Raw genomic sequence first — 21,632 nt, 5'->3', positions numbered from 1 at the left:
GTGTGTCTGAGAGCTTTGTCCAGGTGTCCTCGTGCAGCTTCTCCTGGTACCAGAATGACTGATCTCATGTACTTGTGGCTAATGAGGTGGAACAGTCAGATGCTGGGCCCCCAACTGACTTTTGCCCTTTGAACCTTCCACTTGGAAGCTAGTTGCCTTTTTCAGAGGGTTTTTCCCAAGAGCCATCTGAGGGTGGAGGTGAAGAAACCTACCTTTTCTGGCCCATATTCACCTCAAGAAATAGGCTTTCATCAGAGCCTTGGGTTCTTTCTAGTGTGGGTTTGTTGTGAACTTTGGAACAAACTCTTGACCAGCAGTGAAGGGGTAGACCTTTATGCTGCTTTGATCATCAAGCCCCTTTGGGGGCTCATCCTTGCTCTCTTTCTTTCTATGTTCTATGTTTCTATGTTCCTTTCTTTTTCTCTCTGCCTCAGAAGAAGCTGGGCAGGTAGCCTAGAGGAGGTTGCGGAAGATGCTGGGCAGCAGTGGGTCCTAACTCTGGCTGTGGATTGGAATCATTTGGAGAATTAAGAAAACAAGGCCGGGCACGGTGGCTTACGCCTGTAATCCCAGCACTTTGGGAGACTGAGGTAGGAGGATGGCTTAAGCTCAGGAGACCAGTCTGGGGAACTTGGTCTCTACAAAAAAAAAAAAAAAAAAAAAAAAATTAGTTGGGCATGGTGGTGCATGCTTGTAGTCCCAGCTACTCAGGTGGCTGAGATGGGAGGATTGTTTAAGCCTATTTGGTCCAAGCTGCAGTGAGCCAAGATTGTGCCACTACATTCCAGCATGGGCAACAGAGTGAGACCCTGTCTCAAAAAAAAAAAAAAAAAAGAAAAGAAAGAAAACAATACTCATCACTCCCACTCCCTGACTACATAAATCTGAACCACTGGGGAGAAGAATGAGATGAGAATTGGCTTGGAGAACAAGAATTGAGGAAGCAGAAAAATTGCTTTTGAGGAGAATTGATGAGGGTCTTGTGTCACTGGAGGTAGGAAAAGCCGTTCTCAATTGTCACCATGCTTCAGAGTCACCTGGGGAGTTTTAAAAACATGCCGATGCCTGGGTTCCACCCCAGAATTTCTGACTTCATTGGTCTGGGTGGGGCCTGAGCACTGGACTTTGTTAAAGCTCGTCAAGTGATGCCAGTTTGCAGCCAGGATAGAGGAGCCTTGAGTTAGCAAAGGGTTGCGACTGTTCTGATACAGCTGCTCTGTGTGTGGTTATTTCCGTAGGTGATTACCTAAGGAAACACACCCAGAGAAGCAGGTCCTCAGACTAGCCTGCGAAACTGTCTCAGGTCTCCTGCATCAGAACCTCTGGGGTGTGGGGCTCTGAAGTTGTGGGTCGACAAATTCCTCAGGTGATACTGATGCTCACTCAGGCTTGAGATCTGGTACCTGAGGACTTGAACTGACCCCTAGCTAAGCAAACCAATAAAGACTGGATTTACACGGCTTGGAGAAGGGACTCATGGGGTTGTTACTATAAGACCCTCCTGGTACAAACTGCCTGCTTGCTCCCTCAGAGTGGTCAGAGACACGGGGACCAAAGTGCTGACTGAGTTCCAGCAAGGAGAGCGGGAGGACTCCGATCCAGTGACCCACAGGGATTGCATTTGGTGTGTCTTCTTGCCAGAGGTGTAACTGCCCAAGGGGTTTACCTTGCCCACTGCCTAGACAGAGCCGATTCTTCAAGACAGGGGAATTGCAATAATGAGTAATTCACACAGAGCCGGCTGTGCGGGAGACTGGTGTTTTATTATTACTCAAATCAGTCTCCCCGAACATTACGGGAGCAGAGTTTTTAAGGATAACTTGGCGGGTCAGGGGAAGCCAGTGAGCCAGGAGTGCTGATTAGTTAGAGATGAAATCATAGGGAGTCAGAGCTGTCTTCTTGCGCTCAGTCAGTTCCTGGGTGGGGGCCACAAGATCTGATAAGCCAGTTTATTGATCTGGGTGGGGCCAGCTGATCCACCAAGAGCAGGGTCTGCAAAATACCTCAAGCACTGATCTTAGGAGCAGTTTAGGGAAGGTCAGAATCTTGTAGCTTCCAGCTGCGTGACTCCTAAACCATAATTTCTTTTTTTTTTCGAGATGGAGTCTTGCTCTGTCACCCAGGCTGGAGTGCAGTGGTGTGATATTGGCTCACTGCCACCTCCGCCTCCCGGGTTGAAGTAATTCTCCTGCCTCAGCCTCCCTAGTAGCTGGGGTTACAGGTGCACGCCACCAAGCCCAGCTAATTTTATTTTTTATTTTTAGTAGAGACAGGTTTTCACCATATTGCCCAGGCTGGTCTTGAACTCCTGACCTCAGGTGATCCGCCCTCCTCTGGCTCCCAAAGTGCTGGGATTACAGGCATGAGCCACTGTGCCCAGCCCTAAATTATAATTTCTAATCTTGTGGCTAATGTTAGTCCTACAAAGGCAATCTAGTCCCCAGGCAAGAAGGAGGTCTGCTTTGGGAAAGGGCTGTTATCCTCTTTGTCTAAATTATAAACTAAGTTTCTCCCAAAGTTAGTTCAGCCTATGCCCCGGAATAAATAAAGACAGCTTGGAGGTTAGAAGCAAGATGGAGTCAGTTAAGTTAGATCTCTTTCACTGTCTCAGTCATAATTTTGCAAAGGCAATTACAGAGGCTCTCACCCATGACACCTGAGTAAGCGAATTGGTTGTTTCTTTAAAATTTTTATTTTAATTGGCCAGGCGCGGTGAGTCACGCCTGTAATCCCAGCACTTTGGGAAGCCGAGGCGGGCGGCTTACGAGGTCAGGAGACTGAGACCATCCTGGCTAACACGGTGAAACCCCGTCTCTACTAAAGAATACAAAAAATAAGCCGGGCTTGGTGGCGGGCGCCTGTAGTCTCAGCTACTTGGGAGGCTGAGGCAGGAGAACGGCATGAACCCGGGAGGGGGAGGTTGCAATGCACCGAGATCGCACCACTGCACTCCAGCCTGGGCGACGGAGCGAGACTCTGTCTTAAAAAAAAAAAAAAATTTTTTTTAAATTTTATTTTCTTCTTTTTTCTTTTCTTTTCTTTCTTTCTTTTTTTTTTTTTTTGAGATGGAGCCTTGCTGTATCATCCAGGCTGGAGTGCAGTGGCGTGATCTCGGCTCACTGCAACCTCTGCCTCCCGGGTTCAAAATGATTCTCCTCTGTCAGACTCCCAGGTAGCTGGGATTATAGGCGTGCGCCACCATGCCTGGCTAATTTTTGTATTTTTAGTAGAGACTGAGTTTTGCCATGTTGGTCAGGCTGGTCATGAACGCCTGACCTCAGGTGATCCGCCCACTTCGGCCTCCCAAAGTGCTGGGATTACAGGCGTGAGCCACCACCACGCCTGGCCAAAAATGTTATTTTATTTTCTGAGACGAAGTCTTGCTTTGTTGCCCAGGCTGGTGTGCAGTAGCATGGTTATGGGCTCAATCCTGCACTCAAGTGACCTTCCCACCTCAGCCTTCCAAGTAGCTAGGACCATCAGTGTGCACCACCAAGTCCAGCTAATTTGTAATTTTTTTGTAGAGAAAGGGTCTCACTATGTTGCCCAGGCTGGTCTCCAACTCCTGGCCTCAAGTGATCCTCACGTCTTGGCCTTCCAACGTGCTGGGATTATAGGCATGAGCCACCGCACCTGGAATAAAATGTTTCTGTAGTCTGAAAAGTAAAATAATTTGAAGGCCATCTGCTATCTGAGAGCAATAACAGCACCTAGGGAGAGTGGAAGAAATAATGTATCAAAGAAGCCAGGGTGAAAATGTGATTTCAAGGTGTAGAGTGTTTCCCAAACCAACATTAGACAAAACAAATGGGGATGCAGCAAAGAAAAGGAAGAAGAGACTTGAAATCTCTGGGTTTAGGTAACAGATATGAGGCGTTTCCAGAGAGAGCTTAAATCTGGACCTTCTGAGGAAACAGCAGTGGTAGAGTATTTTGGAGACACCAGGGTATTAGCAGGCCTGAGTATGCCAGTTGTGGGGTTTGGCCTTCCCCCAGGAATAGTGTGCATCTGACTATACACAGACCCAGCCTAACCTAGAAATGTGCGGTTTTTCTGAGCAACATGTGACCAAGAGCTTGCTCACACCAATTAAGCCTAGGGATTGCTATCCTTCTGCTGATTGCTGTGGGATGAACGATGTCACCAGTCAGAAGATAGCTGAGATGTCTCACTGGTGGTGTGAAGTTTAAAGTAGCAAACTGAGTGGCAGGTGGAATTTTCGTCTCTTTGTCAACTGAAGGCTGTGTATGTGAAAGAAAAAAGAACACAGAACAGAGTTCCTGACCGTAAATTCTAAGATACCAGAAAGATAAACTCCTGATAAGGGAAAGAGGAGGTTTGTAGGGATTGGGAGAGATGTGTATAATAAGGCTTTAAAATGGAAATTTTAGAGGCAAGGAGAAAAATGCCTAGATAAAAGTATAAATCTGGGTATTTTGGAGACTATCAGGTACTACATAGCAGAGAATAAAGGCAGAGAGGAGTTGCTCAGTAATGCATTTGGAGAAAATCGGATGGAAGATCAGAAATGATGCTTTTGAACTCTTATCTACAAATATTACAAGTAAGGCTAATAAACGTATTTGACCTTTTTTTTGTGTGTGTGTGTGTGAGATGGAGTCTCGCTCTGTCACCAGGCTGGAGTGCAGTGGCGCGATCATGGCTCACTGCAACCTCCGCCTCCTGGGTTCAAGTGATTCTCCTGCCTCAGCCTCCTGAGTAGATGAGACTACAGGCGCACACCACCACACCCAGCTAATTTTTGTATTTTTAGTAGAGACGGGGTTTCACCATGTTGGCCAGGATTGTCTCAATCTCTTGAACTCATGATTTGTCCGCCTCCGCCTCCAAAAGTGCTGGGATTACAGGCATGAGCCACTGCACCCGGCCCGTATTTGACCTTTTACTGAAAGGAGGAAACAATTTCATAGCCATCAGCGATATTTGATTAGAATATGATAATGAAAGAGTATACTTTGTTCATAAATGATGATTTGCTAGAAGAGCTGGGATTGATGTAGTACATTAAAGAGAGAGATACATACTTGTTTGAGGATCTGCTATCATAAGGGATGCCTGCCTCCTTCGCATAAAGTCACATTTAGATTCTTTTGATTGAAGTGAGAGGGAAATTTCAGTACACCAAGATTTAGTGAGCTGTCAAGGGTTTCACTTCCCCTTTCTCCATTTTTCAACAAATGTAATGAATAGTACCACCCAGTGCTGCTTCCAGTTTTCTGCCTGCAGTTAGTTTTTTTTTTTTTTTTTTTTTGAGATAGTCTTGCTCTGTCACCCAGGCTGGAATGCAGTGGTGCAATCAAGGATCACTGCAGCCTTGACCTCCCCAGGCTCAAGCAATTCTCCCACCTTAGCCTCCTGAGTAGTTGAGACTACAGGTGCACGCCACCAGGCCCAGCTAATTTTTGTATTTTTTGTAGAATCAGGGTTTCTCTATGTTGCCCAGGCTGCTTTCAAACTCCTGAGCTCAAGGGATCAGCCCACCTTGGCCTCCCAAAGTGCTGGAATTACAGGAGCGAGCCACTGTGCCCAGCCAATATATGAGTTTTCTATTGCTTCTCTAACAAGTTACCACCAATTGAGTGGCTGAAAACAACACAAATTTATCATCTCATAGTTCTGGAGGTCAGAAGTCTGAAATGGGTCTCACTGGACTACTATGAAGTAGCACTGTGTTTCTTTCTGGAGGCTTAAAGAGAGAATCCATCTTCTTGCCTTTCCCAGCTTCTAGAGTCTCACGGACCCTTCCATTTTCAAAGTCAGCAGTAACTGGGAGAGTCTTTCTCATATTGTACTACTCTGACATTGACCTTTCTGCCTCCTTCTTTCATCTTTAAGAACTTTTGTGATTACATTGTGCCCAACCAGATAATACAGAATGATTTCCCTGTTTTGTCACTTCATTAGCAATCTTCATTCTGTGGATGGTCAGGATGGTCTTGACCTCCTGACCTTGTGATCTGCCTGCCTTGGCCTACCAAAGTGCTGGGATTACAGGCGTGAGCCACCATGCCCGGCCTAACATTTTAATTTTTTTTATTAAAAAAATTTTTTTGAGACAGAGTCTTGCTCTGTCACCTAGGCTGGAGTGCAGTGGCACAATCTTGGCTCAGTGCAGCCTCTGCCTCCCAGGCTCAAACAATTCCCATGTCTCAGCCTCCTGAGTAGCTGGGACCACAGGCGTGTGCCATCACACCCTGCTAATTTTTGTATTTTCCTTTTAGTAGAGATGGGGTTTTGCCATATTGCCAGGCTGGTCTCGAACTCCTGGCCTCAAGTGATCTGCCTGCCTCAGCCTCCCAAAGTGTTGAGATTACAGCTGTGAGCCACCGCTCCCAGCCCATGTCAACATTTATTTATTTATTTATTTATCTTTGAGACGGAGTCTCACTCTGTCACCCAGGCTGGAGTGCAGTGGTGTAATCTCGGCTCACTGCAACCTCCGCCTCCTGGGTTCAAGCGATTCTCCTGCCTCAGCCTCCCGAGTAGCTGGGACTACAGGTGCCCACCACCACGCCCGGCTAATTTTTGTTTTTTCAGTAGAGACGGGGTTTCACTATGTTGGCCAAGCTGGTCTCAAACTCCTGACCTCAGGTGATCCTCCCGCCTCAGTCTCCCAAAGTACTGGTATTACAGGCGTGAGCCACTGTGCCCTGCCCTAGTCAACATTTTTAGGGTGACTTCAGTGAAGACTCAGGAGGTATGCTGATCAAATTTGCAGATTTCACAAAATTAAAGAAGGGATTTGAACTAATAAAATCAAGAAGGAAAAATCCCATATCTAATATATAAGAATAATGCATAAAAACTCAGAGGAAAGTCAGTAAGGCTAAATATGAAGTCCTGTATCTGGGGGAAAAAAAAATCACTTTTTTTGTTTTGGAGAAAGGATCTTACTGTGTTGCCCAGGCTGCAGTGCAGGGGTGCGATCACAGCTCCCTGCAGCCTTGACCACTTGGGCTCAAGCGATCCCCCTACCTCAGCCTCCCAAGTAGCTGGGACCACAGGTGTGTGCCGCCATGTCTGGCTAACTAAAAAAATTTTTTGTGGAGATGTGTTCTCACAATGTTGCCCAGGCTGGTCTTGAACTCCTGGACTCAAGCGATCCTCCCACCTCGGCTTCCCAAAGTGCTGGGATTATAGGCATGAGCCATCGCACCCAGCTGAAAAAATCATTTTTATAGGTCCAGAAAGAGGGGAGGAAAGAGCTCATCACTTTGAGGTGGGAAAGAAAGGAGTTGTAGTAAACAATGATTTCAGGTTGAGACTCCGTAGTCGGCAACAGTGTCTGGAGTTTTCTGTGTGGGGTCTTGCATTTCCGGGGAAACACTGACACAGTGAAGTATATGCAGTAAATGACAAAGTGAAATAAATGACAGTCCTGGGACGGTGAGGGGTCTGGAAGCCATATTTGCTCCACAAGGGGTTGTAAAATCTGGGTTTTAGCCTGAAGGAGTAAAGACTCAAGGGGAAAGGATGTTCATCCTTTGTTGTTGTTTTTAGATGGAGTCTTGCTCTGTGGCCAGGCTGGAGTGCAGTGCCGTGATCTCGGCCCACTGCAACCTCTGCCTCCCGGGTTCAAGCAATTCCCCTGCCTCAGCCTCCCGAGTAGCTGGGACTACAGGCTTGTGCCATCATGCCTGGCTAATTTTTGTATTTTAGTAGAGACAGGTTTTCACCATGTTGGGCAGGCTGGTCTCAATCTCTTGACCTCGTGATCCACCCGCCTTGGCCTCTCAAAGTGCTGGGTTTACAGGCGTGAGCCACTGCACCTGGCTTTTTTTTTTTTTTTTTGAGACAGAGTCTCACTCTGTTGCCCAGTGGCGCGATCTTGGTTCACTGCAAGCTCTGCCTCCCGGGTTCATGCCATTCTCTTGCCTCAGCCTCCCGAGTAGCTGGGACTATAGGCGCCTGCCACCACACCCGGCTAATTTTTTGTATTTTTAGTAGAGATGGGGTTTCACCGTGTTAGCCAGGATGGTCTTGATCTCCTGACCTCGTGATCCGCCCGCCTCGGCTTCCCAAAGTGCTGGGATTACAGGCGTGAGCCACCGCGCCTGGCTTTTTTTTTTTTTGAGACGGAGTTTTGCTTTTGTTGCCTAGGCTGGTGCAATGGCAAGATCTCAGTTCACCGCAACCTCCGCCTCCCGAGTTGAAGTGATTCTTCTGCCTCAGCTTCCCGAGTAGCTGGGATTACAGGCATGTACCACCACGCCTGGCCAATTTTTGTATTTTTAGTAGAGACGGAGTTTCTCCATGTTGGTCAGGCTGGTCTCGAACTGCCAACCTCAGATGATCCGCCCGCCTTGGCCTCCCAAAGTGCTGGGATTACAGGCGTGAGGCAGCACCCGGCTGGGATATTCATCTTTAATGTTAAGAAGGGCCATTGGGTGGAAGAGGGTTTAGCTTCATTCTGTGTGGAGCCAGAGGAGAGGTCTGGCACCAGTGGTAGAAGCTGGGAGGAAGATGCTGTTGGCTTAGTAAAAAGGAAGAGCTATAGATCAGTTTATTTTATTTTTTGAGATGGAGTCTCACTCTGTCACCCAGGCTGGAGTGCAGTGGCGTGATCTTGGCTCACTGCAATTTCTGCCTCCTGGGTTCAAACGATTCTCCTGCCTCTGCCTCCAAGTAGCTGGGATTACAGGCATGCGCCACCACACCCAGCTAATATTTATATTTTTAGTAGAGACGGGGTTTCACCATGGTGGCCAGACTGGTCTCGAACTCCTGGCCTCAAGTGATCTGCCCGCCTCAGTCTCCCAAAGTGCTGGGATTACAGGCGTGAACCACCGCGCCTGGCTCTATAGATCACTTTTAAAATGGAATGACACCGGGCATGGTGGTTCACGCCTGTAATCATAAGTTTTGTGTGTTACATTTTGTGTATTTAAAGGTACATACATTGTGTGTATTTAAAGGTAATAGTGCTTACAGAATTGAGGGTTTAATGTTCTTTTTCAGGAACTGTTTCATTTAGGTATCTAAACTAAATCTGAGCATCTGATCCAGAGTGGGCCTGCAAGTTTTGTTCTGTTTTGGATCCACCTGGTCTGGTGCTTTCTGGCTTCTAGTTCTAGTGCTGATGCTGGGCCTTACCACTAGAACTAGTCTTCTACTCCCAGGGACCCTCTATGTAGGCTGGGTTTGATGATCCATTCAGGAACATCTTTTTAGATGGTTATAGGAGTGACTTTTTTTTTTTTTTTTTTTGAGATGGAGTCTTGCTCTGTCACCAGGCTGGAGTGCACTGGTGTGATCTTGGCTCACTGCATCCTCTGCCTCCTGGGTTCAAGCGATTCTCCCGCCTCAGCCTCCCAAGTAGATGGAACTACAGGCACGCACCACCATGCCCAGCTAATTTTTGTATTTTTAGTAGAGACGGGGTTTCACCATGTTGGTCAGGATGGTCTCGATCTCTTGACCTCATGATCCGCCCACCTCGGCCTCCTAAAGTGCTGGGATTACAGGCGTAAGCCACCGTGCACGGCCAGGAGTGACTTCTTTGCAGATTCTTTTTTTCTCCCCCTGGGGTCAAAGCAGGAGTGCTGCTGCACCTGAGTCAAGGGTCAAAGGTGATTTCAGGTTATCCTCCTATAGACTTGGCCCAGTGTTGGGTGGGGATTGAATTGCCCCTAGAGGTAGAAGGGGAGGGCATCTCTGCCCTTGAGGTTTACTTGCAGTTGCCTCCATATTATCCTAACCCCATGGTCCCCTCCTGTCCCTCGCCCTGAAGCAGGAGGTTGGGCTCCACTTCAAGAGCAGTGCACTTAGCTGGGCTCTGGGGCCACTGGTCAGCTGTATCCGCTGAGGTGGGGACAAAAAGCCCTGTCAGCACTGCTGCCTGCCATACCCATTTCCTGTTCCCACAGCCAAGAGGCCCTGGAGGAAGCTAGGCTTTGAGGAAGAGGAGGGCTAGCTCTCTTCAGGCAGTTCCCTCTGCTCCCTGGTTTCTTTCTGTAGGATTCCCTTCCTCATTCAAACTGAGCCTTCTGTGCTCAGTACAGAGAGCAGATCAGAGCTAGAAGGTGGGTCAGTGGCTAAGAAATCAGGCTCAGGAGTCGGGGAGGTGGGATACTGGTGGACAAAGAGAGGGATACAAACGGATGGATAGAGAAGTAGAGAAGAGGCTGGGCACGCTGGTGACTCACACCTGTAATCCCAGCACTTTGGGAGGCTGAGGCGGGCAGATCACCTGAGGTCAGGAGTTTGAGACTAGTCTGGCTAACATGGTGAAACCCTGTCTCTACTAAAAATACAAAAATTAGCCGGGCATGGTGTTGCATGTCTGTAATTCTAGCTACTCGGGAGGCTGAGGCAGGAGAACCGCTTGAACCCAGGAGGCAGAGGTTGCAGTGAGCTGAGATCGCACCACTGTACTCCAGCCTGGGGGACGGAGCAAGACTGTCTCAAAAAAAAAAAGAGAAGTAGAGAAGCAATAGGGATTAAAATGTAAACAAGCCACCCAGGTGCCATGGCTTCTCCCTATAATCCCAGTTACTCCTCAGAAGGCTGAGGTGGAAAGATTGCCTGAGGCCAGGCGTTCGAGACCAGCCTGAGCCACATAGCAAGACCCTGTCCCTAAAAAAATTAAAACAGCCAGGCACGGTGGCTCACACCTGTAATCCCAGCACTTTGGGAGGCTGAGGAGGGCAGATCACGAGGTCAGGAGTTCGAGACCAGCCTGACCAACATGGTGAAACCCCGTCTCTACTAAAAATACAAAAATTAGCCATATGTGGTGGTGGGCACTTGTAGTCCTAGCTACTCAAGAGGCTGAGGCAGGAGAACTGCTTGAACCCTGGAGGCAGAGGTTGCAGTGAGCATCGCACCACTGCACTCCAGCCTGGGTGACAGCAAGACTCCATCTCAAAAAAAAAAAAAATTTAAAACAAATTAGCTGGGCATGGTGGTGCACAGCTTTGATCTCAGCTACTAGGGTGGCTGAGCTGGGAGGATCCCTTGAGCTCAGGAGTTCGATGCTGCAGTGAGCTATGATTTCTCCACTGTACTCTGGTGTGGGTGAAAGAGTGAGACCCCCATCTCCGAGAAAAAAAAAAAAAAAAAAAAGGGCCGGCTGTGGTGGCTCAGGCCTGTAATCCCAGCACTTTGGGAGGCCGAGGTGGGCGGATCACCTGAGCTCAGGAGTTCGAGATCAGCCTGGCCAGTATGGTGAAACCCCATCTCTACTAAAAATACAAAAATTAGCCAGGCATGGTGGCACACACCTGTAGTCCCAGCTACTCGGGAGGCTGAGGCAGGAGAATCGCTTGAACCTGGGAAGTGGAGGTTGCAGTGAGCCGAGATCATGCCATTGCACTTCAGCCTGGGTGACAGAGCAAGATTGTGTCTCAAAAATAAATAAATAAATAAATAAATAAATAAAATAATAATAAAATATAGGCCAGGCGCAGTGGCTCACGCTTGTAATCCCAGCACTTTGGGAGGCTGAGGTGGGTGGATCACCTCAGGTCAGGAGTTTGCGACAAGCCTGGCCAACATGGTGAAACCTCGTCTGTACTAAAAATATAAAAATTAGCTGGGCATAGTGGCGCACACCTGTAATCCCAGCTACTTGGGAGGCTGAGGCAGGAGAATGGCTTGAACCTGGGAGGCAGATGTTGCCATGAGCCGAGACCATGCCATTGCACTCCAGCCTGGGCAACAAGGGTGAAACTCTGTCTCAAAAATAAAAATAAAATAAATAAAATATAAACAAGCCATGTATTTCCATTTCAGAATCTGCTGTGGTAGCAGGTGGTGAATTGGTTGCTTATCCCTCCTTTTCCCTGCCTACATCCCTGGACAGAACTGAGAAGAACCTTGTGGCACACAGCTCAGACTGAGTCTGAACTAGAACTAGTCCTGTAAGCTTATTCCAGTTTGGTGTTATGACTCATAGTTACCCTGCAGGGAATCATAAATTTGTATTTGGGGATCCCATTCCCCTGACAATGTGGCAGCATCCTTTGTGTCTGGTGTTTCTACTTGGAAACCTGGCTACATTGTGGTTATGAGCCAGCCACAGAGCCTAGGATAAAAGGGCAGAGGTTACAGGCTGGGAGAAGGGGCACTAAGTTGTTGAGTGGCTGGAGGCTGGAGTCCAGTGGGGAGTAAAGGATGGGTGACTGGCTGAGGAGGAGTGACAGATTTGAAAGATTTGTGGAGGGCAAGATACAGGCACTTTGGTCATTTTGTGGGGTGCTGCACACTTGTGTCTTAATTATTAACTTAGCACTGGGGTGGCCTGGAGCTGTGGGTACATTTTTGCCCAGCCCTGTGATAAGGTTTGCTGTTTATTAGGCAGAAAGGCAAGCATTTGCATAGGACAGGAATGCCCCTTCTCAGGAACAGCAGAAAGGAACTTGGGCAGTCAGTAGAATGAGGGTGGTGGTGGAAGGGAGGGTGAGAGAGAGAAGATGGGGCAGCTGTTCTGAGAGGCCAGACTTTCCTGCTTCTCAGGATGAAGTAGCCAGAATGTGGTGAGGTCAGGACACCACAAAATAAGAGGACTAGCGACACCAAGGCCACACCACTGCCAGGAGAACTCAGACAGAGGGTGTTTCTGACTGTGTTGGTGGCCTGAAGTAGGCAAGAACTGTACTAGGCCTCATTCTCTTGACTGGTAAGGCAGGGTGATGTTGACCTTGCCCTTGGAGCCCTTGGGAGAAGGGCTTTAAAGTTAAGCCCTCCTTATAGTGTTCCAGTTGCTGAGCTGGGAAGGAGGGAGCAATGAAGCGATTCACTATGCTACCAGTGGGAAGATCTGTGTTATTTTTTCCAACTTTCTTCTCGGCCACATCCTGGGGCTACTGGTCAACCTCACAGCATGTGTGGACCTCCCTTGTTGAATTTCTTCAAGTAATTCAAATTCAAGTCATAGATTGTAACTTTTTTGTTGGGGGAGGGATAATGGACTTCTTTGAGATTCTGATAAAAGCTATGATCGTTTTCTAAGAAAAGGTATGAACCTTTTTCTTAGGTATGTCTGTATTCATATGGACGTAACACTTTGAAAAAGAATTTCGAGCCTTATGGAGGCCTAGTTAAGAACCCTGATAAAAGGTACTTTTAAAACCTGTACTTCTGAGTAGAAGGACTGGGGGAATGTGTGTGGCTCTTACTTCTCTATTGTCCCATCAGGAAAAATGCCCTGTCCCCATTCTACAGGAACCACTCTTAGCTGCAAGAATCTTTCCAAGCACAAAAGCAGGCAGCTGAGCTGCCAGGCAGTGGGCAGGAAGTCTGGCCTTCATCCTAATCCTTGGCCACACAGAATGACCTGCTGGCTCAGCATTGGATAAGTCACAGCAGAACTCCTCAAGGTTAACAGTAATACCACAGAGTCAGAGTGCTGTGTCCTGGAGCCCATGGGAAATGGGAGGTAGGAGGGAAAGACCGTGACTTTTCAGAGCCAAGAGCCGGAACAATCACTAATCCTGTACAGTTCCCAGTTGCCTCCCACTGCTGTGATTGGACATTTGGATGTATTTTTTATGTAAGCGGATCTGCAGTCACTTTGTTTTGTGTCTCCCATATAAGGTGCTGGGGGTAGGGAGTATAGAGACCTTTGTGTGATAATGGTGAGGACACTCTGGGGCCCGAGGGTTCCAGTGCAGAGCAGGTCAGAGGGTCTGTCTTTGGCTGAAGGGTATACCTTGGTGACTGGTACTGGAAAAATTGCTTGGGAGTCTAAGGCCCTACGGTGGTAAGGGTAAGTCACCAATCAGTATTATTTTTCTTTCAGGTCTCTTAACCTTCATTAACTGTGCCTATGTCAGATGGGGAACCCTGGTACAAGATATTTTCACCTATGCTAAAGTATTGGCACTGATCGCGGTCATCGTTGCAGGCATTGTTAGACTTGGCCAGGGTAAGAAATAATATTAGTAGCAACTAATCTTTGTTAAGCATTTTCTGTGAGCCGCATTCCTCTAAGTGCTCTTTGTGCATTATCTCATTTCTTACTATAACCTTATTCAGTGGGCACTATTATTATTCATATTTTATAGATGAGGAAACAGGCTGCAGAATTAAGTATCTTGGGCCGGGCGCGGTGGCTCATGCCTGTAATCCCAGCACTTTGGGAGGCCATCGCAGGTGGATCCATGAGGTCAGGAGTTCAAGACCAGCCTGGCCAAGATGGTGAAACCCCATCTCGACTAAAAATACAAAAATTAGCCGGGCGTGGTGGCAGGCGCCTATAATCCCAGCTACTCGGGAGGCTGAGGCAGGAGAATTGCTTGAACCCAAGAGGCGGTGGTTGCAGGGAGCCGAGATCGCACCACTGCACTCCAGCCTGGGCAACAGAGCGAGACTCCGTCTCAAAAAAAGAAAAAAAAGAATTAAATATCTTGCCCAAGTTGCTACCAGTAAGTAGAGGAGCTGAAATTTGTATCCAGGACAACTGACCCAAAAGTCTGTCCTTTAACTTCCATGCATGCTGCCTCCCAGAGGAGGCTGATCTTGGCAAAGGGTTGACAGCCATGCCCTGGGAGCTGGCTTTGGCAGATTGTGATAGGAGGCAGGAATCAGCAGCCTGCAGAGTAGAAAGAACTGCATTGTTTCTATTCTCCAGCCTTTCTGCTCTATGGTGGTTTCTTATCCTAGAAAGCTACCCTGGACCCTTCCTGTCAAGATCCTCATCTACGTCATTAGGATGCAGGGCATTCTGGTCTATCTCTACAGACGTCTCTCTTCTGTTTCCTGTTCCCTTACTGGTATCCTTGCTGCCAAAGGTGTTGTAGGCCACTTACCTGCTATTATATTACCATATTCTGTCAGTCCTTTACTTGACCATCTTGAAGTGGAGGAATGAGCCACTAATCCCTTGCCTTCCAATGTTCTTGGGTTCCAGGAGCCTCCACTCATTTTGAGAATTCCTTTGAGGGTTCATCATTTGCAGCGGGTGACATTGCCCTGGCACTGTACTCAGCTCTGTTCTCCTACTCAGGCTGGGACACCCTCAACTATGTCACTGAAGAGATCAAGAATCCTGAGAGGTAGGTACTGCACCACCAACTTTCCATAGCAGTGATAGCCATCATTTAATGAGCTCCTACTATGTGCCAGACAGCATACCACAACCACTATGAGGTTAATTTTATCAGCCTCATTTTAATAGATGGGAGGCCTGAGGCTCAGAGAAGTAACTTGTCTATGATCACAGTAACAGGGCTAAAATATGAACCTTCTCATGCATGCTTTGTAAATTTTTTAAAGGCATTTTTACATTTGTTCATTAATTTCTGCATTAATTAAAGCAGGTTGTATTATATGCTTATGTATGTTTTTAAAACAGATTTTCCTTGATAGATATTTTATCCACCCTTACCCCACATACATAGCTTTGGGATATAGACTTCCAGAAACCTTCCTATGTTTCCCTCTGATACCTTCCTTGTTTCCTAAATTCATACTGACATTGTGGTATAGTTTCATTCAATTAAGTTACCCCACCATTATTGCTCTGTAGTCTACATATAGAGTGAAAAGAGAACTGGACAGGAAGTCAAGGACCTAGAGTTTGTCTTTCCACTGACTTGTTGGCTGACCTTGAGGGAGTTGCCCGGCCATCTCTTTGCCTGCTTCCTTATCTGTAATTGAGGGGGTTAAATTCTGTGATGTTCATGGCCTTTCCTGGCTCTACAATTCTATGATTCTGGGAACTAAGATTTGCCAGGGAGTGGAGTTTCTGTAAAATGTTTTTTTTTTTTTTTTGGAGAGAGTCTTGCTCTATTTCCCAGGCTGGAGTGCAATGGCGCGATCTTGGCTCATTGCAACCTCCGCCTCCCAGGTTCAAGTGATTCTTCTGCCTCAGCCTCCCAAATAGCTGGAATTACAGGCGCCTGCCACCACGCCTGGCTAATTTTTGTATTTTTAGTAGAGACGGGGTTTCACCATGTTGGCCAGGCTGGTCTCGAACTCCTGACCTCAGGTGATCCGCCCGCCTTAGCCTCCCAAAGTGCTGGGGTTACAGGCGTGAGCCACTGTGCCCAGCTTTCTGTAAATGCTTAAGTGAAAAAAATCACAATTCTTATACCAAAAAACTCCTTTTGGCTTGAGAAACAGAAGAGCACTCTTGGTACACAACTAGTGGTAACGCTATGGGAACAGAGATAACAGAAGCAGGATCAAGGCCTGGGTGGTACTTCCACCTACCGGACAGAAGCTGCATGACTCTATTTGCAGAGTATTTGCCCCAATTTGTGCTTTTTTTTTGGCAGCCTTACTGTTAAGGATGTTTATAAAGATCATGGTTTTATTGGGCTATAGGGACCTTGAGAGCTCTTTGCATCTTTCTTTTGCCCACCAGTTAGGATGGCTCCTGAGGTTCTCAAACTGAGGAAGGGGTGGGCAGACATATCTTCCAGGTTGCTTGTCAGATACACACACTTCTCTTCCTACTGAAGGCCTATCTTATTCTCTGAAGATGTTAAATTTCACAATTTGCCTCCATAATTTCTTTTTATATTTCTCAACCTTGAGGCAAAATTGCCAATGTTGATAATCTTAGAGATGGAATCCTGACACCAAAAGATCTTTGGAGCATAAAACAAAATAACCTCCCATTTTCCTGTGCATTATTATGCTGGGACAGTCTTTGTTAATCCCTCCCCCACTTTTTTTTTTTTTTAGACAGGGTCTGGCTGCCTTGCCCAGGCTGGAGTACAGTGGCCCAGTCATGGTTCACTGCAGCCTTGACCTCCCCAGGCTCAAGTGATCCTCCCACCTCAGCCTCCCAAATAGCTGGGATTACAGGCATGCGCCACCACGCTTGGCTAATTTTTTTTTTGGTTTGCTTTTTGAGACAGTCTCGCTCTGTCGCCCAGGCTGGAGTGCAATGGCACAATTTTGGCTTACCACAACCTCCACCTCTTGAGTTCAAGTGATTCTCGTACCTCAGCCTCCCGAGTAGCTGGGACTACAGGTGCATGCCACCATGCCTGGCTATTTATATTTTTAGTAGGAACAGGGTTTTGCCATGTTGGCCAGGCTGGTCTTGAACTCCTGACCTCAGGTGATCCACCTGCCTCGGCCTCCCAAAGTGCTGGGATTACAGGCGTGAGCCGCCAAGCCCAGCGGCTTGGCTAGTTTTTTGTAGAGACAGGGTTTTGCCATGTTGCCCAGGCTGGTCTCCAACTCCTGGACTCGAGCCATCTTCCTGCCTCAGCCTCCCAAAGTGTTGGTACTACAGGCATGAGCCACTGCTCCCAGCTGCACAGTCCTGTCTCCTAATATGATATTCCTTTCCCCTAACGTTCTTTAGTTCTTAAGTGTTCAGAGCTTCAGCCACTATCCAGGGCACCGTCAAAGACAAATGCATTGAGGAAATGTAGCAAGAGTCTCCATCCCTGGAAAGACTGGTGTGGCAGGGACAGTCTAAGGATTAAAGGAGAGATAGGGATATGACTGTGGGACTAATGTGTATTTTATTCTATTTGGCTGTAGGAACCTGCCCCTCTCCATTGGCATCTCCATGCCCATTGTCACCATCATCTATATCTTGACCAATGTGGCCTATTATACCGTGCTCGACATGAGAGACATCTTGGCCAGTGATGCTGTTGCTGTGGTAAAGGATTTTCACTAGCAGAAGGTTGAGGGTGTCTTGTGGGGTACTTGGTATATTCCGGCTCTTGAAAGTCCTGGAAAGGGGGTAGACAGCCTTGAAAGGAGTTCATTTAGAATACGGGGCTTGCAAGAAGGTCCTGTTACCCCCACTGTGGAAGAAAGGTTGGAGTCCTAATAAGGGGAATCTGGGGGCATGCCCATCCATGTCTTTCATCCCTTTTAGATCCTGCTAATGACTCTTCCATTCTTTTCCCTTAGACTTTTGCAGATCAGATATTTGGAATATTTAACTGGATAATTCCACTGTCAGTTGCATTATCCTGTTTTGGTGGCCTCAATGCCTCCATTGTGGCTGCTTCTAGGTAAGAGTGGCATCTTTTGTGGGGGGTGTATCATCGAAGGGCTATGCAGTAGACAGTAGAACTTACAGGACCCAGACTTTGATTACTTGTGTTCTCCAACCGATACCACAACCTCTTTCTTCTTGTTTCTAGCAGAAGCCTGCAGTTGTCATTAATCTTAATACTGAGCTCCAGTCCATATTATCCAAACACTTTTGAAGGAAGGGATGGCAGAGAGGGAGGGCCATGTGGCAGCTGAACCAGGCTGCACCGTGTCCACCAATTTTCTCAGCTTCTCCTATCTTACCTCACATAGGCTTTTCTTTGTGGGCTCAAGAGAAGGCCATCTCCCTGATGCCATCTGCATGATCCATGTTGAGCGGTTCACACCAGTGCCTTCTCTGCTCTTCAATGTAAGTGAGCTCAAGGATGAGACTGAAAGCCAGATTGCGGGGGAAACTTTACTAACAGCAGAAGCGACTGTTCTAGTAGCTTCCTGAAAGCTCTAAAAGAGATTCCAATAGAAAAACTATTGGTGGATCAGAATGTTCACCATGGGCAAGGCACTATGCTAACCGCTACAGGGAAAATCCAAATGCTCTAAGGAATGGTACACCTCTGCTCTAAGATAAGGCATAAAGTACATGGAATACACTGTAATGATTGATTGCCATGACAGATAGTGAGTGATACGGTGTTTAAGAGAAGAAATGATCACTTCCATGGGAGTAGAGGGTGAATGATTACTTCTAGAAGTGTGTGTGTGTCTTAAAATCCACCGAAGTGTTCTCAGAAAAAAAAAGTGCATCTTGATGGCTAGGGTTGCAAATGGTAGAGATGGGCTTTAGGTAGGAGAAATAGCATCAGAAAATCCTGTGGTAAAGCAGTATGGGTTTTAATACAGGTTGAGTATCCCTAATCTAAATATCCAAAATCTGAAATGCTCTAAAAATCTGAAACTTTTTGAGTGCTGACTTGACACTCAAAGGAAATGCTCATTGGAGCATTCTGGATTTTCAGAATAGGGATACTCAACATGTAGGAGGAGATAAGAACGGGTTATTGTAGGTTGGAGCCATTATGGAAAGGGTCCTATGCAAGACTTTTGAGGGATTGTTTCGAGCTTGCTTTATACAGGGTTAACTTGAAGAATGGGCTGAAAAACCAGTTGAGACTACTGACTTATAAGAGAGGGGATACGGTACTGAAACTAGGGTGTTAAAGGGATTAAAAACAGAAGAGGACCAGGAGACTTTGAGGATTGACAGCGGATGGATTTCTGGGGTATAAAGGGAGTGAAAGCCTTTGGATTAACAAAGGCCCTGAGAAGAGCTGACTTAGGCTCACGCTTACAGGGTATCATGGCATTGATCTACTTGTGCGTGGAAGACATCTTCCAGCTCATTAACTACTACAGCTTCAGCTACTGGTTCTTTGTGGGGCTTTCTATTGTGGGTCAGCTTTATCTGCGCTGGAAGGAGCCTGATCGACCTCGTCCCCTCAAGGTAAGGCAACTCCATCCTACCTCTGCTCCACCTGAAACAGCTAGAGTTGCTGCTACAAGGGACTATTACAAGACACTTTATTGAGAAACCTTTGCCTGGGACTTGGTGGTTAGTAATGTGTTGAAATTAAAGGTATGGAAAGAAGGCTCAGTGCGCTAATCCTTATGGGAGGTGGGGCTATTTTAGCTGTGAAGAATCCTGAGTTGTCCACTCCAGTTGTGTTTCCTGTGCCCTTAGCTCAGCGTTTTCTTCCCGATTGTCTTCTGCCTCTGCACCATCTTCCTGGTGGCTGTTCCACTTTACAGTGATACTATCAACTCCCTCATCGGCATTGCCATTGCCCTCTCAGGCCTGCCCTTTTACTTCCTCATTGTCAGAGTGCCAGAACATAAGCGACCGCTTTACCTCCGAAGGATCGTGGGTAAGTCGTGCATCCTTAAGTCTGCTCAGCTATTGTAGAGCTTGGTTTTTGCCTTTTTCTGTAAATCTAGCCTCCAAAGACATCTTTGCCTTAGCCCCTTCTTATGAACTCTTCGGCTTAATGGAATCACTCCCCTCACGCTGAGTTCCATTCGATGACACCTGAACTCAGCCCAGCTGACCTCTTCTCAATTCCAACTCAAAGTTCTCTTTGTAGGGTCTGCCACAAGGTACCTCCAGGTCCTGTGTATGTCAGTTGCTGCAGAAATGGATTTGGAAGATGGAGGAGAGATGCCCAAGCAACGGGATCCCAAGTCTAACTAAACACCATCTGGAATCCTGATGTGGAAAGCAGGGGTTTCTGGTCTACTGGCTAGAGCTAAGGAAGTTGAAAAGGAAAGCTCACTTCTTTGGAGGCACCTCTCCAGAAGCCTGGCCTAGGCAGCTTCAACCTTTGAACTTACTTTTTGAAATGAAAAGTAATTTATTTGTTTTGCTACATACTGTTCCAGACTTTTAAAGGGGACAATAAAGGTGACTGTGGGGAGGAGCATGTCAGGTGTGGGCTTGGTTGTTTTAGAAGCACCTGAGTGTGCCTACCTACTCCTCTTTTCTTTTAAAAGGGCCCACAATGCTCCAATTTCCTGTCTCCTTTAGAGAGACATGAAACTATCACAGGTGCTGGATGACAATAAAAGGTTATGTTCCTAAAGTCTGAGTGGCTTCATTTTAATAGTATCTCTAGGACAGCTCCCATTAGCCTAGAAACATAAAGACTAAAATCAATCTTATGCTTGAAAGTATATCCATCTTCTCTCTCAAGCTAGCTGCTGAAGGCTGATAAACCAGGCTCTACACAAAGGCAGACAACAGAACACTTAAACTGCTCTAGTGAAATGTTGGATTGTTACATAAAAATGACATGAACTTCCTTTTTGAGACAGGATCTTGCTCTGTAGCCAAGGCTGGAGTATAGCAGCATGATCTTGGCTCACTGCAGCCTTAACCTCCTGGGCTTAAGCTATCCTCCCACCTCAGCCTCCCAGGTAGCTGGGACTATGGGCAAGCACCACCATGCTCAGCTAACTTTTTAGCAGAGACAAGGTCTCGCCATGTTGCCCAGGCTGGTCTCAAATTCCTGGACTCAAGTGATCCACCCACTTCAGCCTCCCAAAGTGCTGAAATTATAGGTGTGAGCCACTTTGCCCAGCCTGGAACTTTCATTCTTAATTATCACTAAGAATTTGCACACATCTACTTCTTGAAATTTTTAAAGTAATCTTGGGATCAAGAAGTGCAGTTACTATATTTAGATACAATCTCAACATTCAACTTATCAGCCACACCTCTAGACTGCAATCCAAATGTGCATAGAACAACACATGCATGGGTTGGAAGTTTAAACTGGTTTTTTTTTTTTTTTTGAGAAGGAATCTCACTCTCTTGCCCAGGCTGGAGTGCAGTGGCACAATCTCGGCTCACTGCAAGCTCCGCCTCCCGGGTTCACGCCATTCTCCTGCCTCAGCCTCCTGAGTAGCTGGGACTACAGGCACCCGCCGCCACGCCCGGCTAATTTATTGTTTTTTTTCTGGTAAAGACGGGGTTTCACCATGTTAGCCAGGATGGTCTCGATCTGCTGCCTCGTGATCTGCCCGCCTCGGCCTCCCAAAAGTGCTGGGATTACAGGCGTGAGCTACCGCACCCGGCCTCTTTTTTTTTTGAGACAGAATCTCACTCTGTTGCCCAGGCTGGAATGCAATGGCTTGATCTTGGTTCA

The 21,632-nt window shown here is 47.1% G+C and overlaps 1 protein-coding gene across 9 annotated transcripts in view; it reads left to right on the top strand.

Moving 5' to 3' along the window:
- Positions 1–20,567, top strand: part of SLC7A7 (solute carrier family 7 member 7) — a 61,818-nt gene extending 41,251 nt beyond the window's left edge. For 8 of the 9 annotated variants that reach the window (XM_063715121.1, XM_054529604.2, XM_054529603.2 and 5 more), the window contains 8 exons: positions 13,763–13,888; positions 14,873–15,017; positions 17,467–17,590; positions 17,848–17,951; positions 18,247–18,343; positions 19,286–19,435; positions 19,673–19,856; positions 20,073–20,567. In XM_063715121.1, the coding sequence (XP_063571191.1) occupies positions 13,763–13,888; positions 14,873–15,017; positions 17,467–17,590; positions 17,848–17,951; positions 18,247–18,343; positions 19,286–19,435; positions 19,673–19,856; positions 20,073–20,179 (1,037 nt within the window). In that variant the 3' untranslated portion in view covers positions 20,180–20,567. 9 annotated transcript variants of the gene reach the window in all.
- Positions 20,568–21,632: the final 1,065 nt, after the last annotated feature.

This window comes from Pongo abelii, chromosome 15 (genome assembly GCF_028885655.2).
Source record: "Pongo abelii isolate AG06213 chromosome 15, NHGRI_mPonAbe1-v2.0_pri, whole genome shotgun sequence".
Taxonomy (NCBI): domain Eukaryota; kingdom Metazoa; phylum Chordata; class Mammalia; order Primates; family Hominidae; genus Pongo; species Pongo abelii.
This window is presented reverse-complemented; position numbering and strand designations above follow the sequence as displayed.